Here is an 18,520-nt window from a genome sequence, read left to right as displayed (position 1 = left end):
AGAAATAATATACAGTCATTTGTTTTTTTAAGTTTTATATAGCACAAACTTGTCCCAAAGGTATCAGAGCACTTTACTCTAGCACCAATTGTTTTACAGATGGACATATTCATTTTTGTTAGGCACAAGGATATTAAGTGATTTGCCCAGAACCACAAGAGGTTGAGCATCCATGCCAAGACTCGAACCCGGTTCCCCAGCTTTAAGGTCAACGGCTCTAGGCATTAGGCCACATAACTCCTCATTCATTCATTCAGCCTCCTGTATTTCCCATTTATAGCATTTAAAGCACATAAGTGATGGATTGGGGCAGAATGAATGCAATTCCTAAGATTGAAACTAAAGGTATCTTAAACCATTTGCCTGTATTAACTGTCCTCGTATTTGTCCAACAAGTAAAATTTACACTTTCTATACAGCATTGAAATTGATTGTAGATTGTTAGGAAAGATTTTGGAAGTGACCTTTGATGATCGGAAATTAAGTGTTTACTAAATCTCTGTTTTTCTACTATATCAATTTAATAAATGTAGTTGCGTTTTGAGATGAGGGCTCAGGGAGTATGGCAGCCATGATAGTGTGTATAACCTAAACATTGCGACATGTGGGGGGCTCTCTAAAATAAATAGGAATGTTATTGCTAATGTCTTTTCTTTGAAGGCTGATTTTGTGAGATAAACTGATCTTTGTTTAAAGGTGTCTCACTTATGGAATTATCCAGATTAGGGACAACACTTACAAAGATGCAGAGTGAATCAGTGATCCTAAGTATTGTATCATTTATTACATTTAATTTCCTTTTACCTAAACATGCAATCTGTATGTGTTTTGCATGTCAGTATCACATGGAATTGATGATGGCATTGTAATATTAGTGACTCCTGATTTAGTGGGTGCAAAACACATTACAATACATTAGATTTGACATAGTGCTTGGTTACATGCAGGAGAAATGTTTTCACAATATCACTCAGTTCTCACCTCCTTTGCATCATCTTTTGAAATTCTACTCTCATGAGGAAGCCACGGCACATAGCCTGAGTGCGAGTTATCAACTGGGCTAAGCGTTCATCTCTCATCTCTTCAAGGGTACCCAAAATTCCAGCTTTAAAGAAAACCTATTGTGCAGAGTGAAAGGTTGGGTAACAGCATATACAAAATGCAGACACCATAACGATAGTAAGTATGTACATAATTGGCATTTGAAATTGAAACTTGCCAAGGGATCAATTTCACCAATTAATATACATATTGGTAAGTTGTTTAAAAACGTAATTTTACACAATGTGATGCAATAATTGTGTGCAGCAGATATACAGGCACAAAAGGCACAGAGAATAGTGATGTGTACGTAATGTAAGTTACCAACAAGAAAACAAGTTGTGCCTTTGGTTTTTTTATTGTGACACAATCATCCCATAGCATCAGTACCCAACGTGTTTTTCACCATTTTGGGTGCACCATTCTCCTGCCCATAATTATCAGGCAAACAGATTCTAAACAGAATTGAAATTCATCTAGCAAGTAAAAGAATTGCAGTCACTTGCATGGTGATTGGAAGGGTATGGTTCTCCAATGGCCAGAGAATCAGAGAATGTTTTTCAAAATCTGTACCTCTATGGGGCCATATTCTAATGACATAAATGTCAGCAATCTATTGCCCACTAAAGAAGATATTTAACACATTCATAGTTATTTAGTGACATTATCTGATGTTACAGATAACTTTGGTTGACTTCTAATCTAGCTAGTTTCTAAAACAAGATGATATGAAGAAGTACATCACTGATATTTCAAACCCTGAGCAATGTAGATCGATGATTGAGGACTGTGTTTCTAATTACATGATTTATAAATAAATGAACACATATTTAAGATATGTGGCAGCAACATATTTTCAATTTAAGCACATGTGGGTATCTGCTTGTAATATATTATTATATAACAAAATAAAAAAACAAAAGTATCATAACATTTAGTATTTATTGTAGCATAAATTATATATATTCACAGAATATGCGATAAAACATTAATAAAAGCTATTTACCTTTGTATGCCCAAATTTGTACTGAGTATGGTCAATATCTATAGATCCAAGAAGCTTCTCTGAAGCTTTCTTACTGTCAATGAACTGACCTTCGGGAATTGCACTTGCATTTAAAATCTTGTACCTGAAATAAAGTAAAAGAGAGAACAATGCTTTGTTCATAAATGATGGAGTGGATTAGCCAGATCATATCAGCACTAATCTGTATTCTGATGAATAAATATGTTTGACTTGCTAGACCCTGTGCTTCCCCCTTCATGTTTGGAGAGGGTATAACCATAACCTTGACCAGCCTGGCCACCGTGCAATCTTTAAATCCATAAACATCAATGAATACCCACCTAACACACTTTTGATTAATGTGATTAAAACACTGTGTAGAATGAACATATTATCTACTCAACTGGAACAATAGATACCATCTCATCATTGGCCAAGATGATAATCTCCACAGCCCTACATCACTGATCCTACCTAGTACTCCGGAACAAGGAATACAGGCATGTTTGCACATTTTAATTACATATTCCCACTTAGGTTAGACACACGCTCTAATTGTAATCATGAAATTATTCTTTTCCAAATTCTCAATCCATTTTTGATTTATCAAAAATGTTGATTTGCTTGCTAATAGATCAATAGATGAACACACCCTTTTGAGATTTCTATAGACTTTTCATATAGACTTTTTTTATTAGTATTTGATTTTTGATTAATGCTTGAACAAAAAGTTGTCAAGGTTTTCCTTTTAACATATTTTCTTGTAGGTATCACACCTGAGGGAAGTTGCACTTTTGTCTCAGAAGTTTCTCCTTACAATATAAATGTGACTTAATTCTTTGCTGTCTTCATATTCAATTGATGCTGGCATTAAATAGGTGTCAGTATAAACCCCACCTAGATTGAACATTAGAAGTGACATATGAAAATAGCTGAGAAATACAATGATAAACAAAGGTGATATTTATGTAACACATACCGTTGCTTAAAGTCAGCATATAAAATTCTGCTTGGGAATCCTTTTCGGCAAATTCGAATACCTTCCAACACTCCGTTACACCTCAGCTGGTGGATAACCAAATGGTGATCCATGGCGCCTTACAGAAATCCAAACAAAAAATAGCTTTAAAACTAAAAGGGCACATTTAAACATGTACCAAATTGTACATATCAGCGCCATTTACATTGTAGACACATAAATCATTATTTTAAAAATATTCTGTCATATTGATAAATCTTAAGCCCATGATGTAGAGCCCAGTTCACAGAGCCATTTTGACCATGAGCGTGTGTTATTCATATATACCCTTTGATGCAAAATAGTTACATATGCTATACACAAAAGGATACTAAGCAACTGTAAGTTAATGTATTCCTATGTAATTGTACACAGACTGACTGTATGAATGAAGGATTTATAGCCTTCCATAAAATCTCTCAAAGTCTTTTCACTACCAATTGGCAAATCAATGTTCTCTTACCAGGCGTCTTTGTTTCATTGGGAATGAGACAACGCACAAAGTGGGGGTGGGTGCTTCTCAGGTTGGACATCAGTTTGTTCAAGTTTTCCTGTGGTTTAAGCATTGAATAATGGTTGCATTAATTTCGCTATATATTCAAACAAAAATAAATAAATCTGTGAATGTGGCTTACCCTGAACAGAGCTGACACAGTCTGGAAAGAACCACCCTTCTTCTTGCCGGCCTTTTTGCCAGCGGTATCTTAATTGAAAAGAGGAACAAGGTAAAAGAACTGACATGATAATTTATGGCTGTAAACATGAGCAAACAGATAAAAAGTATGACATACTGTGTCCCATTAAGCAGGCAAAAAGCAACACCATAGTGTTACAGTGGTCATTTTTAGTGTCAAAATTTCTGTTTCTTTATTTTTGCTCCATTCTTTATTATGAAACTTTGCTGATATATTTCTAAGGACTTCACTGATTGTGGCATCATTGTGTGCAATAACACCCACAAAAATGGAGATACCATGGAATTCTATATTCCTCTTGTGCAGTATTACCTAACCATTCCCAGTGCCGTAGTTCGGAAAGAGGGATCACACAGTAATTCCACAAGTTTTCACCCTTTTGGAGATGCCATACTCAGTATATTGGTTTTTCACCCATGCACATTCCAGCATTGCTGCCGTTTATTCTGCAAAATCTGTGTGGCCAGCATTGTTGGAGTTTATTGAGCAAAATCTGTGTGGTGAAAAACTCCATGGTCAATGTAACCTTTGTGCACAAGTTTTAATTGTGATTCAAGCTCATTCTTATATCAGCCTTCAGAATGACAACCAATGTGTCTGATAAAGTGTGAGAACACATCAGTGATAGCTACCAAATTCTGCACCTTACTGCCTTAAGCAGTATTGTCATTTGGGCATATGTGTATGGGGGAGGGAGGGAAAGGTGATCTTTCCCACATTTAGGGTCTCATTACAAGTACACTGGTCCGAAGTGGGCTTTTTTGGTTCAGTGCGCTGAATAAATGAATATAATGTTAACCATTACCGCCTGCTCTTGAAAATAAATGGGATTCCAAGTTGTCCATTCTTTTAATAATTGCAAAGCATCCTTCAAAGAAATGGTTCACTTCATAGCAGTGCATTCGTGATATGACACTTCACCTGTTAGGTTTTGTGAAATTGTAATTAGTTATATTGCATTGGGCAGGAGTCTTGTATTATATATAATTATATGAGATGTTCACTATGACCTGCAACTATTTAACATACAATCTAGCCCCTTCGGTGATGCAGCAAGGACCTTCACTGGTTAGCAGCATAATATATTCTGACTGTAACAATTACATGCTGCAAGTTCTTCAGACCTTGCTAGGTGAGACCTGCATAATTCCTTCTTTTCATCCACAAAGGAGAACTGAGATAGATAGATAGATAGATAGATAGATAGATAGATAGATAGATAGATAGATAGATAGATAGATAGATAGATAGATAGATAGATAGATAGATAGATAGATAGATAGACAGACAGACAGATATTTCATCTCATGTTATACCTTCAGCACCATAAGAAGTATAGAGGAAGGACAAAAGCTTCACTGATGCTTTCTGGTACAGTTGAATGACGGAGTCGTTCAGTGGATCCTTGTTCTTCTCAAGCCAGCCAGTGATGTTGTAGTCCACTGTGCCAGCATAGTGCACAAGTGCAAAGTGGGCTTCCGCTTTGCCTTTCACAGGCTTGGGCTTCTGGAAGTTGTTGCACTTGCCCAGATGCTGGTCATACAGCTTGTTTTTGAAAGAAGTGTCTGATGCCTTGGGAAACATGCACTCCTCTTCCAGGATGGAGAAGATACCCATGGGCTGAAGGATGAGAAAATATAAATGTAGTGGTTAGGCATCAGATATAATTGAATAAATAGCATGACAAAATAGCTTAGTAAAGTGAACTTCCTGTAATTTGTAAGAGGGAGTGTGGAGTTGTAGGGCAACAGTAATCTTTATTACCATGTATAATGAGTTAACAGTATAATGTAAGTGCCAATATGGGAAGCTACGGCCACTGATCTATAATGAACAGATATAAGTGCTAAACAGGACTGAATGAGGCAACATTGGAGTGTGCTGGATAGTATGCTTGACAGGTAGTTTGTGTCATTGTATCAATAGACAATTGTACAACTTTGATTTTCTTTCTGTGGTATATTTTATTAATGAAAGGTTTACTCATTTCTAGATTTGTTTATTTCTAGATTTTGGGTTAGGTGTAACAGTCACAGTCCTGATCATTTTTTCTTTGTTTAATGGTCATATTGTTACACAATGGAGTTAATGTAGTACAAGCTTAATAGCATCAACTATGCAAGGGGCGGCAGCGTCTCTTATTAACATTAAAGGATCCATCACTTTAGATGTCTAGCAAAGAACACAATAGAGCTCTAGCAGAGTAACAACATCACCTTACCTTCTCAATAAGCTCAATGCAGGCAGCCAAGTCCATCCCAAAGTCAATGAACTCCCACTCAATCCCCTCTTTCTTGTACTCTTCCTGTTCCAGGACAAACATGTGGTGGTTGAAGAATTGTTGCAATTTTTCATTGGTGAAGTTGATGCACAGCTGTTCCAGTGTGTTGAACTGAACAACCAAGAGGCAACACGTGTTTGTGAGTAGAAGTATAAGAAAAGTACACATCTTCAAATTCCTTAGATTACAGATCTGTCTCACAATATTTCTATTCCACTTACATCAAAGATCTCAAACCCAGCAATGTCCAAGACGCCAATGAAGTGCTGTCTTGATTGTTTGGTGTCCAGCTGCTGGTTGATGCGAACAACCATCCACAAGAACATCTTCTCATAGACTGACTTAGCCAACGCGCCAACATTGTTGTAAACCTTAGCAGAAATATTATTTTAATGAGTATTCACATTTTTTCATTGCTAGTGCTCAACAGACAAGCACTGACAAAACTACTGTACCTGTGCAACAGTTTGGCCTTTGGTCACATACTCATTCCCGACCTTCACCCTTGGGTAGCAGAGAGCCTTAAGCAGATCTGCTGAATTTAGACCCATCAGGTAAGCAATCTTGTCAGCGACTGCAATCATAAAAATACACTTATTGAGGATATTTGGAACAGTCAAAATAATTGCACATACCCGAGAATTATCACAAATTATCGATAATATTCAAAAACACACGTAAACATGCTACCAGCCCTAAATAATGCTAACCACAAACCAAACCTGGAACTGTGAGAGAGATTCTTTTACATATGGTGTATGAGTGTCCTGCAATGTACCTCTTTTACATACACATTTCCGGCAAAATAAGGAGGGCGTAACAGACTTGCCTCTGGTATTCACAGTCATAACTTTATGAGTTTATTCCAAACTTGGGCTACCACTTGCTTTTTCTTCTGACAATGGAAAGTCAAGAAGAAAAGTTGTATGACATCATTTATCCTTGTAACCTTTTGATGAAAATAGGGATTTAGCTATGAAAGGTTTTGCATATTTTTTATCACGACAGTCCCATTCCATACCATTCATAAAATCCATATTTCTTCTGAAAAGCCAGCCTTGGCATTTATCTTTCTTTTGTTTGTTTAAAAGCAAGTACTCTAGCTGAACATGTGTGTATTCACTCTATTTTTCTGTTATCTATTTTCCTGTCAATTCCGCTATGAGTAGTTACCATTGAGCAGAAGACAGCACAGAATGCGATTGAAAATCTTGATTGCATAGGTGTGGTGCTCTATTTTAATGCCAGCTTTTGATTTGGCAAAATTAACATTTCTGTGCCCAGAGTTCCGACAACACATGTGTAAATCCAATACCAAGTGAACTGAAAACGTCAGAACAGTGTAACATTTACCTTCAGTGCCATCTGGCTCCGCCTGCTCCTCTCTTTGCTTCTGCTTGAACTTCATGTTGCCATGGTGCATGACTGCACCAGTCAGTTTGTAGATGCCCACTTTCTCATCTGTGTTGAAGCCCAGGATGTCAATGGCACTCTGTACGTAAAACACAGTTCCATTAACAACATGCCGGGAGGGTCAGGATGCAGTGCACAACTTAGAAAGAGAACACTTGGATGTTAAATTTAATGCTTTACAGTAGATTGCTTCTTTCAAACATGTGGGTCTACAGTGCACATGTACTGTTTATTACCCAACATTATGTGATTGTCTTATATGAATGAGATCGTCCACTTTGAACTGTGTGTTTGTTTGCAGTGTTATTGAAGAATAAGCATGTTTACATGCCAGACTAAAGAACTACACAGGAATTCAAAAGGCCACAGATGAAGATTAGATCAGGCAGTGTTAATGCTGCATAAGCAAGTGTGAATCTGGTAAGGTTTGTTAAAGGGTTTCTGAGAAACGGGCCTGGCGAGACTCGCCTGGTGTGAAATTTCAACATTTCCTCTTACAGTGTTTTGCATCATTGGGACTTGGAAACCTAATCACAGTTTGGCCTCCTTTTTTAGAATGTTTTTCCCAAGCAAAGCAGGATTAATTAGTTAGGTCTGCATTTAGACAACCATAGAATGGGGAATTCCAGTCGAGTTTTCAGAAAGGCCTAAAAACTTACAACAACTCTACTGTCACTTGTTATATGTACATTGATACTCCTGATTTAATTTTACTATCCTCTGGAACTTAGAGGTCAAGCATTGGCTCATAAACATTTTAGAAAAGGTATGTCAACGTTAACACTTACATCAGTAGCCATTAATTCCTCCTGGTCATCGATACTGGCTACAGAAATTTCCCCTTGGCTCACATATCCAAAGTCATACGGATTGGTTGTAATCAGTAGCATATCTACAAGAGATGTGGTGATGTTTAGTATTAATCAAAGTGGATAATAAGGAGTGTTTTTAATTTTAGATTTCATGGATGGAGCCATGCAGACTCATACTTACCAATAAGCTCTGGTTTCTTGTTACACATGACCTGGTAAAAGATGTGGTAGCTTCTTTCTGCTTTTAGCTGGAATGTAACTCTGGATTTTTCCAGAAGATCTGCCAAATTTAAGAAATATTAAAGGCATTATTGTTTTCATCCTTGTCATTGAACTGTAAATTTGCCACTCTACTACCTTGTTATAGCTTACAGGTTTCAATATCGGCTGAGGCCAGTTTTCCTGTAGCCCCAAAGTGAATCCTGATGAATTTACCCTGTGAAATAATGATAAATACATGTCGCATTGAAACATCCACTATGGTACAGTGATATCAAGTGCTTTTTCATCTGCTTTGGAACGACACATAATAATATATTTCAAAGCAAGGTATTAAAAAATGACTCATGTGATGACAGGTAATGCACAACAAGAAAAATAGAAAATATAGACCCCTGTCACTAGCCTTCACAAAAGGCACAGCAACAGAACCTGGCCAAAATGAAATATAAACATGTCAGCTCACGCCTGTGCTGACAGCAAGTGAAGCCGATATCATGCAAATGCTCTGCATACTTGATTCATAATGTGTGGTTCTTCTGCTTACAGGGTTTTCCCCTTATTAGAATACAAAACTGCTAAAAAAAACATGCTGTTTTGCCTGCGCTCTAGTAACCAAGGTCCCCACTACAAAAGATCATTGATTATTCCCAGATACACTCTTGTATATGAAGCATTGTGTGTTGTTTGAAGATGTATGCCTGCTATGCTCAGCGTAGGGTAGAATTCCTGGTAGTTTTCGATCAATGTTGGGAGGTTTTCCCTAAATCCCTCAAGCTATTTCAAGGTGGGCAATTGATGGATAGGGAGCATGAGGTAGATAATTGGGTCCTCCACTTTAAAGTGGGGATTCTGATGTAAATGCTGTCTTTTCACTATGTCCCTTTCTATGTCCTCTTCTCACCTTATCCAGTGCATCAACATACACTGTGATGTGGAAATGTGTGTGATTCGGGGGCTGTAGTGAACTACAGGCAAGACTTATGGTCTAAAGGCAGGGAGATGTAAGCCTAACTCTTCCCACACAGTTTTGCGTAATTCTCCATATAGGTGTGAACAGTAGTTCCCATCTAGGTCATAATATTAAATAAAGATATGGGCCTTTTGATGATTACAATTGTGTAAAACACAGTCTTGCAATAATTTGATATCTGCTTTTCCTAATTACATTTAACAGCTTGACCTAAAGAATACACATAACAGTAGACAATGAAATATCAATTGTATGTGACACCTGATTAAGAGGATGGGGTACACATTTAACTCCTGATATATATATATATGCGCACACATATCTATATGCATATGTTTGTATGCGCCTCGCCAGATAATGGTATTGTGAAACAGGATTTTATCAAACTTTTTACTGCTCTTTCTCATTTTAGACAAATCTTTCATTAAATATGAATGAAACTTAAAAACAGTAGGAGTACCAGTAAGAGTCAAGGTGGATCCTAGAAATATAGACATGGGATAGATGGAGCGAAAAGGAGAAAAAGTGAGTGTAAAGGTAAAATAAAGGCAAGAGAAAGTAGATGGGGCAAGGAAGAGAGAGGATAAAGTAAAAAAGGATTATATGCATAGACAGGGAAAGAGAGCTCAAGAGCTATCGGGAGGAGAAGAGAAAGTGAACAAGATAAATAATTTAAGTGTGAGAAAGAGGTGAGTGGCCTGTTTCTTTAACTAAAAGATGTGATGAACGTCCATAGTCTTAAATATATACTCTGACTCAAAGAATTGAGGGGCTTTCCACAGCTAAATCACTTTGTGAGGGCCATTCCTATGTATAATTTATTCTCTAACTCAGAGTCTGAGGGTTCCATCCCTCTGAATGATTTTCTCAGAGAAGAGTTAACTAAAGCATTTGCTGATGTTACTTGAAAATGACTGAAATAAGCTATGGAGAGAAAATAGCTCAGTCATAAACTTACAAAACGTGATGAGTTGTCATTTCTCACAGTCTTAGCATTACCGAAGGCTTCCAGCAGTGGGTTAGCTGAGATGATTTGATCTTCTAGGGTGCCCTACAAGAAAAACATTTTCAAATTGTGAATTGCCATTTTGAATATTCCACTGTGTAATTATGTCTATATTTTTTGAAGACCAGTGTAGAAAGTAATTTGCAATAAAGTAAAAATCTGATCCTAGATCCTCATCTTCTAAAAATGTTAACAATGATCAAAGGGCTGTCATATTGGTCCATAGAAGGTAAAGGAGTGCAAACTCAACATCATTTGTAGATCATGGATTTCTAAAAATGACTCTGCTGAGTCTTGTAGTATATGATCTTAGTCTCTTCTATACCTGTGTCTGACTCACTCAATATGGACTCTCCCTGCAACATGTGAGTTCCACAGTAACGAGTGCGGACCCATGAAGAGAACATGGACTAAGTCAAGTTTATAATGTCCATTTTCATTACCCAGTGGGTATTACAGCATTATACTGTGTTAAGAACATCAGAATGGGAAATAAAGCAGTATCATTGTATGTTTCTGCTGTATATTTCGGTGGGAAACTTGGGATCATATAGATTCCTCCACCTAAATTCTATAGATCATGTGAGTAATAATTACCACACTACCTAGAATCCAGATTCTGGACAAAACTATCTTTTGTACAAAAATCAGGATTTCCTTGGGACTCAGAAGGAGGACTAAAACTTGGGTTGAGCCAAGTAAGCAGAAGGACAAATAACAGTGACAATATGAGTATGATTAAATACATCAATTCTAAATATATTAATCATTAAAAACATTGTTGAGGGATATATTTATTAAAATAGAATACGTAATTCCTAGGGGTATCTGCTGAGACTGGGCTTAACTAGATTACTATGAAGGCTCATGACTTTTCTACCAAACTCTTCACGTATCTGTAGTCAGCAAAGGAGACATTGGTAGAGGTGTATACCTTACATATCTCTTATGTATGGTGAGTGTTCACAGAGCTCACAATGACCAACTGAAACCTAACCTCTGGCTTACAGTTATTCCCGCCCTGGTTCACTTAGCATGCTCAAGCCAATTTTAACTATAATGTGCCAACATAAAGGCTTTAAACTCTGAAAAGAGACTAATTGAGCACAAATTGGTCCTGAGAGGAAACAGAAATGTGAGCGTAAAGTTTCACGCATAACCTGCTGTTGCAGAAGGCCCAGCTGCAACAGCTCTGATGTAGTTAAGTGTTCCCCATATGGTGATTCCCTCAAACATATTGAAAATTTCCAAAGTAGCCACACCAGGGGCAGGACAAAGAATGGGGTATTATTGCTGCCCACACTTTCTTCTGAAGGAGCAAGATGGATTTATCTACCTCACTTGAATGTTGTAATGATGCAATATTTTATATCAGTTATTAGCAGAATGACACGACTATTCTAGTTCAATGTCCTCATGAAAGGACATTTAGCAAGGTTCCTCTGCTTTACCTGAATCTTTCCAGGTTGTGGCTCCTGTTTCTTCTTGTCAGAAGAGGCTGCAATTGATGCAAAGTACTGGATGACACGTTTTGTGTTCACAGTCTTTCCTGCACCAGATTCTCCGCTGTGGAATACAAAGAAGGCTATGAAAAAAACATACAATTCAATAACGCAGCCTATTTAGTTATATTAATGAAAGCACACTTACGTGATAAGGATTGACTGGTTTTCTCGGTCTATGGTTGGAAACAATTAGGAATAGTCAATTAAAATGCAGAACAAGGCAAAGATTTGCAACAGAAAATATTTCTTCTAAAGAAGAATTCATAGAAAAGTTATTTTTTGGCAGACAAATAGACATAGCAGTCATCTGACTCTCTATTCAGGTATTTACCCCAGCTTACTTATGCTTGATACTCTTGTATGCCTGTATGCATTAGTTGCTGCATGAAATTCCTGGAAGTGTCTGTATCTAAGCAAAGATTCAGCCTATGGTCTGGGAGATTACCTACCAGTTAACATGGACTGATAGGCATTGTCAGAGATGGAGAAGATGTGTGGCGGGGCCTCTTGACGCTTCTTGCCTCTGTAGCCACTCACCACTTCTGGGTTGTACACCGGCAGCCACTTGTAGGGGTTGACAGTTACACAGAATAGACCTGAATAGGTCTGAGGGAAAACAGAGAAGAATGCATTGGTGTACATTGGTTGGGGCAAGGTAGTGAGTGACACTTAAAGAAGAATTTGACAGTACATGTGCACAAAATATGGCAAAACCATTTTGGAAGCATGTTTGAGGAGAAATTAGTATGTGTGTTTGTGTATGATTGTGTGTAAACATAAATACGTCTGTTTGCTGTAAGAATGATGCCCTTAAATCAGGTAGCCTTGTAGAGACTCTGAAACATGCCCACAAAATGAAAAGAAATAATTGCATGAAACCTGTTTGTTCTGCGCTGTGATCTCTACTGTGAGCCATGAATGCAGAAATTAAAAGGATCACTAAGGGCCTGACATCAGTGAGGGGCTGGCAGTTAGAAAAACATTTACTGAGGTAATGAGTAGGGGCAGATGGCGGTAGAAAAAGTGCAGAGCATCGCCTAAGGAATTGGTGTAAGTGTCTTAAAACTTTAAGTGCTGTTAGACGGTTGTAAAGGAGATGGGTTGACCACTTCCAACAATGAACAGGTCATGGGATCCAATCTAAGTCACTGGCTATAGAATCAGTGTCTGTAGATGGATCAGTGACGGACAATGCAAATTGAAGAGTAAACTTAGATCAAATGTCTGGAGCTGAATAGCTTGTTTCACACTACAAAGTATCATTAGACTTACGTAGATCATCCATGCTGCATAGCGCTCTTTGAGGTTATACAATACGGTTGCTTCATTCAGGTGAGTCATCATAGCCATGTCCTCAATTTTATCATACTTAGGGGGATTCATCGGGAAGACTTCATCATCCTTCACTGTGAGTGTCTGTGAGTAAGAAGAAACAGTTAAAGGTTTGCCAGACTGTGTGCGGAGAATCATACCTTTAGTGGATCAGCAACTGTGTCCAGTGTTACTTACTAGACCACTTTGTGTCTTCACAGTGACTTTGCCACTTTCTCTACTTTGGATGACACCCTTCAGGTACATCTCCTTTGGCTCAATCACAAAATATGATGTTTTTGCATCAAAAGGACGATTCTGGTCCTCAATTCTTTCCTTCTCAGTCTTCCTGAGAAACTGGGCAGCCACCCCAAAGATGGCCATCTCAGCATCTGAACTCATGGTTGCAGAGTTCCTGTCAAAGTGAAATGGTTTTCAATAAAAGATCATTATGCATTTAACTATTTATCCTTGTGACTTAGAATATGCATATCTGAATGTATATCCATCTGTCTCTCTGTCTTTTATTTTGTACATCAGCCTATCTACACGCCAATATAGCTATACATCATTCTACCTACTTTTTTAGCTTTCTATGTCAGCAAAGTGTAGGAAATGCACCCTATCATATTTTCTAAAAGAGAATTTATACCAGGGAAGTGACCACCTTTTAGTTGCCAACCTGCTATGTGAGACATTTGATTAACATCTGTTGAGATTTAATCATCACGTGCTATATATAAATTAGCATGCCCATCTATGCCCACCAATATGACACTGGGTAGTTATAGTGTAACACTTTCATTTACCTGTAAGGTAGCATATTGGCACAACAGAAAACAGAGAAAGAAAGAAATATGTAAAGCACACGCTTTCCTCTGTCTATCTAAATAAATATATGTGTATATATATATATATATATATATATATATATATATATATATATATATATATATATATATACATATATATATTTTTTTATTGATTATAAGAATAAGATTTATTATATTTTAGTTAGAAGTAGGTAAGTAAATTGCTGAGCCCCACCAGGAGCGCAGCATCCTTGTCGCTCAGCCAATATCTTCAACTGACCCTCAATCCCACTCAAAACATTCCCAACATTCAACATGACCTCACAAACTGTCTCAGCAGCAGGAACTCGGAAAGCTGGGGAGGAGGCATTAAGTTACAACAGTACCATACATTTTTAATGTTATTTTATTAGCTAACCTTAGATCTATCAATCAGACGTTAATGGATAAGACCAGAGCTCATTAATCATGTAAAGATATCCAGATATTTCCCAGGTCCAGATCAAATGGACGAATCCCTGTCGGTATTAAAGGAGTGAGGTGAAATTAGGAATGTAGGTTCGAAGTTTAAGAAAATGCCTAAGAGTTGGCTGTTTTAAGATTATATTGCTCAGTGTGTGTCTTCTTCTCAGGCGCCGAAAGATCCCCCTGGTGTGACAATGCAAGTTTTTACACATGTGAGGTCTGGTGTTCTGCAAGTACTCTTTCCATGATTAGAACACTTTGTAGACAGAGTGCAGGAGGGAGAACGGTAAGCAGGGGCCACCTAAGGTAGCTGCACACGTAGCAATCAATGCTTGGAGTTTTAGCATATTGAAAATAGCTCTGAGCACATTTGAATTCATTTTACTGATTGACAACTCCCATGTGGTATTCTTGGCTGTCTGACATTTCTGTCGTCTTGCAGTCGGAGTCGGAATCACATAATTTAGGCTTGGTGTAAGTAATTCCCTAGTTGGTTCCAAATGTTTAAACATCTGTTAATGTTCAGTGATGGACCATCCCCTGCATAGCTATGCTCGGTTTGGCACTCTCACACTAGCGCTTCCGGTATCTCTTTACTTTACGTCCTCATTCTGTATAGAAGACAGTATGAGGTACAGTTGCACAAGCAGTCTTGGGATGACTGAGTCAACAATGTGAGTGCTTCATTGCACCAGATTAGGCAGTTAGGCGCATGTGTTTGCCTTCAAATACTTTTAGCCGCCACCTTTCCATGTCACATGCCTATCAAAACCTTTACAATATTTAGCAAGAATACTATACACAAGTTCCTAAGTGCAGCAAGAAAGGTAAGACAAGATCTGCATATAGGAAGGAGGCTTCATGGAGTTCATGGTCTGTGACATGTGCAAAATGTAATTTGTACCATGGTCCTTAGAACTTACATTGTTTCTTTCTACAGTTCTGCGTCATCAGATAGCATGCTGTCTTAAAGAGCCTCCTCAGTATTCCCAAAACCCATCATGAAAAACTCTCCTCTCTCTTTCTAATGAGTGCCCCTCCTTACGTTCCATCATCTGCATGTCACCTCTTTTTGAGATCAGCATGCTTTAAGTCACATGTATAGAACAACAAACAATGTGTCTCGGCACTCTTAACCTCTTCGACGCTCATGACGAGCTGAGCTCTTCATGAGCCACGGCGCTCCGGTGCTCATGACGAGCTCAGCTCGCCATGGCCCGTGGAACGCTCAGGTGCGGGGTGAATTCCCCCGCTGTGCTGAGTGTTCCATGGGAGCCAATGCACCTGTGACAAGCTCAGCCCCCAGAACAACGGGGGAATAACCCCCGCAGCAAAGGGGTTAATGTCCATAATTCAGTCTATGCTGGTAAGCAAAAATAGTCTAGACTTTTTCTTTGACACTGCCCACAATACATTGAAGATATCAATAAGTCATTTGTAGGGTCATTTATCAAAGCATTCAATTTTCTTTCTTTTTATTATCTAGTAATAATACTTCACATAATAATCACAAAGTCCGAAAAAACAAGTTCCATAGAGCATAGTAACAAATATATATTGTCTGCATCAATAGTGGACGTAATCCCAATGTGTCCTCAATGGTTTTTTTTTAGGTAAGATGGCAGCGGACAGGTGTTTCGTTACACCCTGTAACTTTTGAAATAGTTCTCAAGGTTTTGTTTTTTCTTCCCTCAAAAAAAAACATGGTGGACACATTGGGATCCCGTCCATTATTGACGCAGACAGTATATATTTGTTATTATTCTTTATGGAACTTTTTTTTTTGGGACATTTGGATTATTATGTGAAGTATTATTACTAGATAATATAAAAAAAAATGCATGTTTGCCTTAATATTGCTACATTTATGTCAATTGCCATCATTTCATTCCAGAATTTCAAAAATCACATCCTCTTTTACTTTAAAAGTTATGCCTGCAACCTCACATTATAAAATCCCTTCTATCCGTTAATCCCATCATCCAATTGCAAGACATCACATACTCTTCCCAACTGATAATCATACATAACTCCTGTTTATTTAAATGATTACAAACAAACTGTAGTAAATCCATGGAAGGGTTTTCTTTGAAAACACAATGTTAATCCTAATAACCACTAGATTAACTAATAACCTTGGATTCCGGAGGAGCATGCTGTCCAGTGTAAACCTCTTCAAAGCCTCATCAGGGGTAGTAAGTGCAATATAAATTCAACTACAATAAAACACCATATATAACCCTCCCTGCCCCAAATAATGCCATAAAACTCACTGGACTGGATAGTAGTTCATACAGTCGGAATAACAATTGCCTTATGATGCTTAACACTTTCACATTCTCATGACACAAAACTGCCATGTTAGATCTTACGTTCAGTGGTGTATCAGTTCACAGCAATAAACCACCCATCGCCAACGTAATAGGCATGAAATAACTGAAGAGATCTGCCAAACGCTGCTGGCCAACAGAGGACTTTAATTTAGTCCACCACTTCAGGTCCGGACAGGTTACATACTGTGACAACTTCTTGACATCTCACAATGACAATTAGAAATGGGATGATATTAACAAAGTCTTTCCCAGAAGATCTCTCAAATATTTCTCCCTCAAACCTATTCCTGCCCAGGACCATGAGCTTTAAAAATAATCTCTCACACTGAACAACCAATGAAGTTACTAGTTAAGTTACTAGTTCGGTGATCCCGCCATGCATGCAGGTGGGACTGCGCACTGAGGAACCCGTGCAATGTGAGAAGCATCTTCTAAGAGTTACTGTAACCGAATATGAGGACCTTGGGACTAGTAACAATAGTTAGTGGTGCATGAACCACAGGGAGTCAGATTATTTTCAGGTCATTTCTGCTACTCCTTCGCCTGCTGCCAGAGATCAATATATTATCGATTAATCCTAGCACCTGTGCTTGGAGGTAGAGTGCTCGAATCACGCCCTACGGTTGTTAGTCATACCACCACGGTGTGTCGGTGAAATCCTAAACTGAATGCTGCTTCATTTTAATTGACTTTCTAAAAACTTTAAAAAAGTAAGCATTGTGTTTATTACGAGCACTTCTTTTCAACATTTTTATCCCCGAGGTTCTTCTGTACATCACATTTTATAAATTATAAATGTCCTTTTTTGTACCGTGGATGGAAGACTACCTTGTCAAGCCTTTAGAAAGCATTTCAAAGTTCACAGAAGTTCCAACCTATCAAACTGATTCTGGGTTTTTCTATTGTGTTCCTGTTTTCGAATCCCAAGCAGACCTGTATGTACTCCGATATTAAGGGTTTCTGCGATGAACACAAAGCCCATAACTAGTGCAGCGTCAAACAGCTGGCTAGCTGGCTTACTTTCTTCTCCTGTGTTATCTGGCTGGTTATGCCAGAATGAACTATTATCATATACTCTTTTCTTTTTGTTGTCCTGGATAAACCATTATACAACTTGTAATCCCTTTCTCTTGCGTTTGCATTCTAATTCGACAGAGAGCGAGACAATTGCACTTGCCCATTATCAATATTTGCCCCCATTCAGACACCAAACCAGGCTGTATTTTGAAAATACCACTTACCTATGCCGCCTCCCAGATGTAAAAAACAATAGAAGAAAGAACCGGGCACCCCGAAGGCTGAAAGACAAGAGAGGTGTTTGTAGGCCCGGCTGCTCGTGGTTAGCGTTCGGTGCGCGCGCCACGACGCTAAGAAACCCCGGCATTGTGCGCAATAAAAGGGAAACAAACAGAACATCCTGGCATCCATCGCTCGGCTGGTCTGAATGGCCTGCTGAGCGCGCCTCCGGGATCGCTTACAGCACCAGAGGGCACAGCTGGTGTCTGCTTACTTTGGACAAGCTCTCCACATAACGGAGAGCGAAACAAATAATTTCCGTATGCATAGATGACATCGGGTAAAAGCGGAATAGGTGTAGGGTCGGGCCAGGCTTTCTATGTAACAGCAATTG

At 38.3% G+C, this 18,520-nt stretch overlaps 1 protein-coding gene across 1 annotated transcript in view; it reads right to left on the bottom strand.

Moving 5' to 3' along the window:
* LOC144770328 (myosin heavy chain, skeletal muscle, adult-like) overlaps positions 1 to 18,305 on the bottom strand; it is a 37,806-nt gene extending 19,501 nt beyond the window's left edge. Inside the window, exons 1-20 of the mRNA XM_078654760.1 lie at positions 18,132 to 18,305; positions 13,479 to 13,695; positions 13,242 to 13,385; positions 12,419 to 12,575; positions 12,115 to 12,142; positions 11,916 to 12,030; positions 10,417 to 10,509; positions 8,639 to 8,702; positions 8,448 to 8,546; positions 8,243 to 8,346; positions 7,395 to 7,533; positions 6,497 to 6,615; positions 6,263 to 6,412; positions 5,982 to 6,152; positions 5,077 to 5,380; positions 3,701 to 3,768; positions 3,529 to 3,616; positions 3,027 to 3,144; positions 2,048 to 2,171; positions 982 to 1,118 (exon numbers count right to left, since the gene is read on the bottom strand). Coding sequence (XP_078510886.1) covers positions 982 to 1,118; positions 2,048 to 2,171; positions 3,027 to 3,144; positions 3,529 to 3,616; positions 3,701 to 3,768; positions 5,077 to 5,380; positions 5,982 to 6,152; positions 6,263 to 6,412; positions 6,497 to 6,615; positions 7,395 to 7,533; positions 8,243 to 8,346; positions 8,448 to 8,546; positions 8,639 to 8,702; positions 10,417 to 10,509; positions 11,916 to 12,030; positions 12,115 to 12,142; positions 12,419 to 12,575; positions 13,242 to 13,385; positions 13,479 to 13,695; positions 18,132 to 18,274 — 2,582 coding nt within the window. The 5' untranslated portion in view covers positions 18,275 to 18,305. The remainder of the gene's footprint in view (positions 1 to 981; positions 1,119 to 2,047; positions 2,172 to 3,026; positions 3,145 to 3,528; positions 3,617 to 3,700; positions 3,769 to 5,076; positions 5,381 to 5,981; positions 6,153 to 6,262; positions 6,413 to 6,496; positions 6,616 to 7,394; positions 7,534 to 8,242; positions 8,347 to 8,447; positions 8,547 to 8,638; positions 8,703 to 10,416; positions 10,510 to 11,915; positions 12,031 to 12,114; positions 12,143 to 12,418; positions 12,576 to 13,241; positions 13,386 to 13,478; positions 13,696 to 18,131) is intronic.
* Between the last annotated feature and the right edge of the window lie 215 nt (positions 18,306 to 18,520).

This window comes from Lissotriton helveticus, chromosome 7 (genome assembly GCF_964261635.1).
Source record: "Lissotriton helveticus chromosome 7, aLisHel1.1, whole genome shotgun sequence".
Classification (NCBI taxonomy): domain Eukaryota; kingdom Metazoa; phylum Chordata; class Amphibia; order Caudata; family Salamandridae; genus Lissotriton; species Lissotriton helveticus.
The sequence above is the reverse complement of the archived record's forward strand: the minus strand, read 5'-3'. Positions and strand labels throughout refer to the sequence as shown.